This window comes from Patiria miniata, unplaced genomic scaffold (genome assembly GCF_015706575.1).
Source record: "Patiria miniata isolate m_02_andy unplaced genomic scaffold, ASM1570657v1 HiC_scaffold_3, whole genome shotgun sequence".
Taxonomy (NCBI): Eukaryota; Metazoa; Echinodermata; class Asteroidea; order Valvatida; family Asterinidae; genus Patiria; species Patiria miniata.
Genome location: NW_024037069.1, coordinates 11,472,029 through 11,480,004, shown reverse-complemented (window position 1 = coordinate 11,480,004; position 7,976 = coordinate 11,472,029). Strand labels below are relative to the sequence as shown.

The 7,976-nt window shown below is 39.4% G+C and overlaps 1 protein-coding gene across 1 annotated transcript; it reads left to right on the top strand.

Moving 5' to 3' along the window:
• Positions 1-372: 372 nt before the first annotated feature.
• Positions 373-6,621, top strand: LOC119737110 (cytochrome P450 4F4-like). The gene is made up of 10 exons (XM_038211206.1): positions 373-872; positions 1,650-1,821; positions 2,686-2,870; positions 3,132-3,256; positions 3,546-3,608; positions 4,248-4,371; positions 4,525-4,802; positions 4,939-5,137; positions 5,261-5,343; positions 5,528-6,621. Exons 1-10 carry the CDS (start codon positions 708-710, stop codon positions 5,694-5,696), a joined length of 1,563 nt encoding a protein of 520 aa, XP_038067134.1. The 5' UTR covers positions 373-707; the 3' UTR covers positions 5,697-6,621.
• Positions 6,622-7,976: the final 1,355 nt, after the last annotated feature.

The window sequence follows — 7,976 nt, the reverse complement described above, 5'->3', positions numbered from 1 at the left end:
TTTAGTCACGTGACGTAAATTGTAATACAATGTATTCCCGGAGGCTACCGGACCTAAGATTCATCAGGAATAGTCAGAATCTTTTGGTCTGGGAACCAGACTAGTGGTTGGACGAAAGAAAGCGCGTTTCAGCTTGCGCATGCGCAAAGCACGTACTGGCAATGCTAATAAAACAGGTGTAGCGTGAATATATCCCACTCCATTTTGGACTCGTTGGTAGTATTGCGCATGCGTAATCATGATAATAGCCTATAAATAGACCTATTTATAGAAGAGTGACCTGTCACGCGCGGGATTAACCAATAATAGGCACAAGAATTCTGATTTTCATCGGAGTCGATTTTCATAGGACACCGGGTTATTCTTAGACTTGAACTCAAGTCCAAGGCTGTGTCATAAAGGGACGCCGGACAGCGCTACTACGTCTAGTCTCTATACGTCACGCAGTCGTATTTTTTGCATAAACCTTGACCAGCCTACCTGAAATGACTTTGGACTTGTAGAGTAATGGGCCTGATGCATTGTTTGATCCAGGCAAAAGACGTTGATGATTGACTGAAGACACGTGCTCGGCTGTTTGATGTTTAAATCGTATCAGATTTTCAAATGTTTTGCTGAATATCACAGTAGCACAGTACGAAAGGCGGACGTTACGTTTACACCCACCATTATTATCTACAGAAACTACATTACTACAACAGGCCAACATGGCTGAGCTAGCGTCTATTCTGAGTCTTGGCTTGGTTGCAGCATTAGCGTATGCAGTCTGTGTCTTGGTGCGTTATGTTCAATCACAGCGCAGAATTCGAGGAATTTTAATAAAACACTGGCCGGGACTGTCAGACCACTGGTTTTACGGTAATCTTCACCAGGTAAGAGATTCGTTTCATGTTAACCCAGACAGAATAGTACAGTTTTGTAAGCGAGATTTACGTCAAGTACGAGCAGTGCCATCGTGATCGTATATAGAATTACCCTGCTACGCTAATGAATGGGCTAAATTTGGCTTATTGCGTAGAGCAAGGTACCGTACAGTATAGTTGAAAGTCATGCTGGATCAATAATTTGAACATAATTTTATGAGCTTTGAGAACAGCTTTACCAGGCTTTGCTTATTTTGTTGATGTGAATGTAACCTTTTTAGTGCAAACTTTGAAAATGCACCTTTGAATGCTAATGTAAATTTCCATATCCATGAGCAAAAGTGTGATGTCATTTTAGATAGAAACCTCAATATTACAGCTATTCAGCACCATCATTCGCCAGCATTTTGGATATTGTTTTTTTTTGGCGGGGGGGGGGGGGGGGGAGTGATTAGTTGTTGGGTACTAGTAGCAGTTTGTTAAACCATGATCACTGCAACAGTGCCCTCAGTCGTAAGGAAAAGCATGGGGGAAAAATAAGTAACGAAAACTCAGTAGTGCACTTTTCAAATAAAATTAAACGAAAAGGAACGTCATATAGTTTTCATACATGAAGAGTAGAAAGTTAGACAATGCGTACCTAAGAAAAAAATATTGCACAAACCATGGGAATGATCCTATTAGTGTTCTTGGGAACCGAAGCATATCTTTTCTGAATTTATAGTAAAATGCTTACAATATTAACTAAAATTAATTGTCAAGCTAATTATCTTTACGCTTTTGTAGCACCCTATGAATGATCCCAAGGTTCGAGAAGCCGGTTCCGAGGAAGAGTTGAAATTTTGGCGGGAAATGGATGCTAAATTCCCCCGTGGATTTCGCTGGTTTCACGGGCCTCTGGCCATTGGTGTGACAGCCAACCATCCTGATATAATGCGGGCAGTAATGAAGGGAAGAGGTAGGTATATAGACCACGTTGCGGCCATCTTGATTTGTCCCATTCAAATCAACTTAAACGAGTTGAGGCTGGAAGGAAAAATAGTCTGGTTCCACTTCCTTTTGCACAAAGTCTATAGCAATAGGTCACAGATAGGTGGAATGTGACAATGTAGAGTATCATTATAGGTGACGTGACACGATCTCATTTATATCAAATCAACGATTCCTGAAGCAGCTGTCGTGGCATAGTTTAAAGGAAGAGTAAACCATTTTGAAGCTATCCAAAAAGTAACCGACCGAGTTACATCAATTGTGAAAAGGTTACTCAAAATATACAGCAAGCACAGGGCATCAGGTTAGTTCTTATAAGCATTCGTCTTTAGAGTTTGAACACTTTCGTCTACTCAAATGAAAAGAAATCTACAAATTACAAGTATAGGAACCTATGAAATCACACGGAAACGGTATACATGTACCACTATTTAACACCCTTGCTCATGGTGAAGATAGGACTAGTACCCTAGTACCCTGAGAAATATTCCGCCTGATATGAAAGTCATTCGAAAGAAAACTATCATTGAAAATGGTTTAAGGAATATGTGCCGGTGGATGCAGTTTTTTTAAAGTGCGTAACGAGACCCCAGAAAGTGCATAGACGTTTTCTCTGTTTTCTCAATCATGCACTGAGCTCAATCTTCAACAGATTTTGAGCAATTTTGTCGAATCAAAGTTGAGGACAACAAATTGTAGAAAAACCAAAGGATCCAACTTACCTTTTAATCACACATGTTTGATTTGTTATACGCAAACATTTTTCTGAAATGTATTGTTTAGAAACCGTATTGTTTTATAATCTACCCATCTTTCCTTCAAATCCCTACAGATCCCAAGCCTACTAAGGCATTAAGTTCTGGTTACCGTTTTCTTCTGCCTTGGCTGGGGTATGGTCTGCTTCTTGCTAGTGGAGATACCTGGTTTCGTAATCGCCGCCTCATTACCCACGCATTCCACTTTGAGATCCTCAAGACCTACATGACAATCTACAACAAAGCTACCGGCATCTTGCTGGTGAATATCAACATGTATAATGTGTATATAGAATCATTTTACGCAATAGCGTGGGGAACGATATTAATCATATACTGCTAAAGTTGTTGCTAGCATCTCAAGAATAATAAAACATTGTACGAATTCTGCAAGCCATTTTAAACTTATTTCAGGTAAATACTTCCAAAAAGACTTTTATCCAGATACATATACCCATTCATCTAGCAGGGATAAACATTTTGAAGGGTTTCTGTTCTTCCGAATTGATTCTGTTGCCTACAGAACAAGATGAGTGAATGTGCAGCAAGTGGTGAGAGTTTTGTGGTGACAAAGAACGTCAGTCTGTGTACGTTGGATATCTTGCTCAAGTGCGCTTTTTCTTATGAATCCGGCTGCCAAATAAGCGGGTAAGCTTATGTCTGTCGACATACCATCTCGTTCTTATTGATAATTATGTAGGAAAAGAAACTTTTTGTTTGCTATTACAATTTTGGTATCCCTTCCCGAATGGAGCTTCATCGGTCGATGTGAATGCATCACTTCAAAATAATTATTCCAAAGTGATGGCAACTTCTCTAGAGAGAATATTTTACCTCACTTGATGTTTATTGCTGAGTTCTATTTTTCGCAATTATATTAACTTTATTTATATTGAAAGTGTTGTAACATAGTCTTCAATTGTTTTTTTATGTGCAGAGACAGTCACCCATATGTTACTGCGATGAATGCAATCGCTCTTGCAACCAGAGAGCGAGTATTGTAAGTGCTTGTAATACCTTTTAATAATAATCTCAAAACAGTTTGCTCTGCTTTGACCTTTATTTTTTAATTATTTGCATGATTTGTCAATCAAACACGATCATGAATACATAGAATAAAGTTTAATAGTATAAGAGCTTTAATATTTCGCCATGTGTGAGATCAAATTCTGTTGTCCCATGCACAACGGAACACAAAATGGTGTATACGTTTTTCTTTCTTCTATTAAGTGAGTTCCACTCTTATAGCCATGGGTCTTATTCACGAGTCGGCCATATTGAATTGAAAGTGAGGTAAAATCTTATTGGAAGATAATTATCTTTTTGGAACTTGCGAAGAGAAATGAAAGCAAGTTAATTCCTCATTAATTCCAGTCTGCTTCAATGAATAATTGTAAATTTGTAATCTTAAATTCGATGTTTAAAGCCAGATTTTTTTAAAAAGACAGTAAAATAAGGCTGCAATGTGCCTGCATAAATAGTCTGGCGCCATCCCATCGAACAGTTAACACTTTAAATGAAATACGTTCAGTGAACTCGACAAAAATGCCCAACTCGTGAATAAGGCCCATCATCTTTCAGCTTCAAAACACGGATGCAGTTCTTTGTTTACCTACATCGTTTGTCTTCCCTTCTCTAGCAATCCTTTTCTTCATCCAGATTTCATATTTCAGAGGACTGCAGTTGGGAAAACATTTCTCAAAAATGTAGACTTTGTGCACCAGATCGCCGATAAGGTTGTCAAAGAACGTCGAGACAAACTGGTAAGCAAAGTTGTCTTTGAAAGTTCTTTTTTCTTCTTCTTCTTCGTGTGTTCGATGGGCTGAATGTAAGTGTGACAGGATATTTTTTTTGAAAAGGTGAGCAAATATTTTGGATTCAAGTCACAAATTTTGTGTCTTCCAATCGGTTGTTAGAAAGAGAAAGAGGCCGATCCTGAGCCCGTGAAATCTAAAGACCAGCCCCTGGATTTCTTGGGCATCTTGCTAGCTGCCCGAGACGAAGACGGCAAGGGACTGACGGATCTAGAGATCCGTAACGAGGTGGACACTTTTCTCTTCGAGGGTCACGACACCACGGCTAGCAGCCTGACCTGGATGCTGTATGTCATGGCAACCAATCCTGAACATCAGAGGAAAGTCGAGGAGGAAATTGATGAAGTGATGGAAGGCAGGGAATCAGAGGTAATTCAATGGTAAGTCTACTTTGGCAATTTCCGGTGTTTCAGCCCTCTGTCCTTATAACAAAAGCCTACATGTATAGTAGGTTGAGCAACTGCAGCAATTTACTGCTTGCTACTAGTCGTGAGCGTTTGCCTCTTACTGTTCTAGGGAGGACCTTGGCAAGTTCAACTACTTGATTCTGTGTCTCAAGGAAGCCATGCGACTCTACCCTCCGGTACCAATGATCCAGCGTATTGTTGCAGAGCGAGATATCATGGTCCACGACAGGTTGATTCCTAAAGGCGCGTTGGTAAATTTGAACATCTACGCTCTCCACCACAATCCAGAGATTTGGCCCAATTCTATGGTAAGTCACGGTAATATTGTACCCAAACAGGCGTTTTACACTCACTCCATCTTGTGAATTTTAAATCACACTAGATAGTTCTGTTTCACCACGTCATTTCATACTTCATTTCCATTGATGCAGGAGTTCATACCGGATCGTTTCACACCGGAAAATACCAAGAATATGGATCCCTTCGCTTACTTGCCATTTTCGGCAGGTCCAAGGTAAATGATTGATGGAGTTGTGTCCCTTAATCCCCCCAACACACACACATCAGCAGATATTATAGCCACCCTCCCCTCGTGGTAAAGCGTTGATGATTTTTTTTTGTCACGAGAGTTTCTAAGAGAGAGACCTGCCATGTACATTTTGTACCCTTACTAGTTAATTGATTGTTTTGCTGTTCAGGAACTGCATTGGACAGAACTTTGCCCTGAATGAGGAGAAGGTGATAATAGCTCGAGTTCTGAGAAGATTTCACATCGAGTTGGATCCCGACCACAAAGTGGCCGCCAGATTGCAGTTGGTTTACAAGGCAACCAACGATATCAAGCTTAAACTGAAACCTAGGTTTTGATCCAATAATCTGGGCATTCAAATTTCCTCGGATCAGCTGATTTCCTCTTAAATTCACCTGCCACTAAATATTGAAAAACACTGTACACATCTTCAATACAAGTCTTGTATTTTCTTCTTTAGTTGTGGCTTAATTACAATTGCATGACTAATTAATGTAAAATAGAGATAATTGTTCAGCATTATGGACAACGATCCTCCCTGCCATGTTCATAAAGCTTTAAAGGTTATTCATGTACATATGTATACAACATTTGCTTTTGCTGTAATTTTCAGAAATTAATGGATTTGGGTTTGTTTTTTACTGCAATATTGTAACACTGACCTATTTAAATATTTGTGTTTATAGACTCTGAGGAAAAACCAAGAAAAAAATGCTGTCCTTGTAGTCTCGTTCCCTGACCCTACGTCAGACGACACGGAACACTTTATAAACGTCGGGGAAGTGTCAGGTCAAGGAGCCAGACTAGCTGGCACCCGTTCACGGATGTGTAACCGATTGCAAACAAAATGTGAACTAACTAAATTTGGTAAATCTGGGGCAGCATTTGAAAATAAGCCAGTTTTTTTTTCGAGCGATCGAAGGTCAGCCGACAATCGTTGAAAATTGCTACAAAATTGTAACTTTTATTATAAATGACGGCACACCGGGTGCCAGGATTTCACAGGGTCCTTGTAACTATTATTCACTTACAGTCAAGTAAAGTTATTTTATATTAATTAAATTTGGTGTTTTTTTATTTTTGCAAAATGTTGTAATTACCTTTAAGGTATGCTTTTACTGACATTGGCTGCTTCATGCTAATTTGTTCAAACTTACTGATTTAGGAACATTGTCAGCTAAAACATGTGTCGAGTTCTAAACTGGTACCAGCGACCTCTATTTGCTTTGATTTCTTATTGGACAAACTTTGCCTGAGAGAGCACTTACGCAAGCGCACGCCTGCACATGGTGTGTAAATTATGGTGATGAGGCTGAACTAACCACAATGGACTGCGTGCGGTGTTTTTATCTGCAGCACACATCGTCCATGGATCGTGATTATTCAGATATTTATTCATGAAGAAAATAACAATGACGTCACACCATCGGTATTGCTCAGTCATGCATCATAAAGGGTGCACGCCTGTAAATAGGCCAAAAATCCGTCCGCCGAGGTCATGAATATATGTTATACCCTCAAAATATTCTATATTAGAGAGTTATGAGAGCCATAAAATTGAAAAATTGAAGAGATATGGCAACGAACCTCAGGCCCGGACTTGGGGCTTCCAATTCTGAGCATTTTAGATGCAATTGGGCTCGAAAGTGGCACTATTTTGCCATGTTGTGGAGGGATTGTTTTTCAAGATGGCTTCTTTTCCGCTTTGGGAAAAATAAGGGTTGTCTTCTTTGGGGAGAATTCATCGAAAGTCAATGGTCAACCCACCAAAAAATGAAAAGAAAATGAAAGATGACATGTTGATCATCATTTTTCTGTGCAGCTTAAATACCTGTGAGAGTTTTGAGTATTTTTAAAAGAAGTTTGAAGTATGGGCATTTAGCAAAAGTGCATTTGGGAATTTTAATGCAAAAAAATAAATGCAAAATACGCCAACGGGCAATTAATATTTTCAAAATGAGCATGCGTAAATGTTTTCCTGGCAAACGACGCTGCTTGTTGCTGTTTTTTTTTTTTTTTTTTACAGCAGACGACACCAAGCTGATGACGACGAAAACATTTAAATAATAAAATAGACTCAAATGCAATGTTTTAGTTTGACAAAAATTATCATTTAAAGTGGGATTGTGTTCAATACATAACCTTGTTAATTTGTTGACGATTTCATTACTGCTAATTATAATGAGAGGCTTTAAGTTCAGTTTCAGGTTGCAAAAAAATCAAAATTGTATTTTTTTTCCCGTGAACTAATGCCATGTCCTTCCAAAATATCATTTTCCCAGCAACAAGAGCCCCCCGCTGAAGTAGAAGGTGAACAAAGTAATTCTAGGACGGTATTTTTTACTCCGGCACTTTCAATTTTTTTTCTCCAAAGAATATGAGTTTTGAGAAACTGGCCTATTAAGGTCGAAAACCGTTGGTGAATAGTCTGGTTCCAGGACCCTAGGAACTATCTGCAGAGATGGAAACTTATCTTGCTAGACAACGTGGTTTCACGTCCAGTACACTGTGACGAGTCCGCGTCCAAAGCACTGAGTACGAGTACATCAAGGCCGAGACACTGGGCCGAGTCCGAGTACCTAAGCCCGAGTCCGAGTCGAAGTACACTACAGAAATAG

Coding starts and splice junctions, on each gene's coding strand:
- LOC119737110 (XM_038211206.1), top strand. CDS start 708: ATGGCTGAGCTAGCGTCTATTCTGAGTCTTGGCTTGGTTGCAGCATTA. Junction 2,871..3,131: donor AAGCTACCGGCATCTTGCTG/GTGAATATCAAC, acceptor TGTTGCCTACAG/AACAAGATGAGTGAATGTGC. Junction 5,138..5,260: donor AGATTTGGCCCAATTCTATG/GTAAGTCACGGT, acceptor CCATTGATGCAG/GAGTTCATACCGGATCGTTT.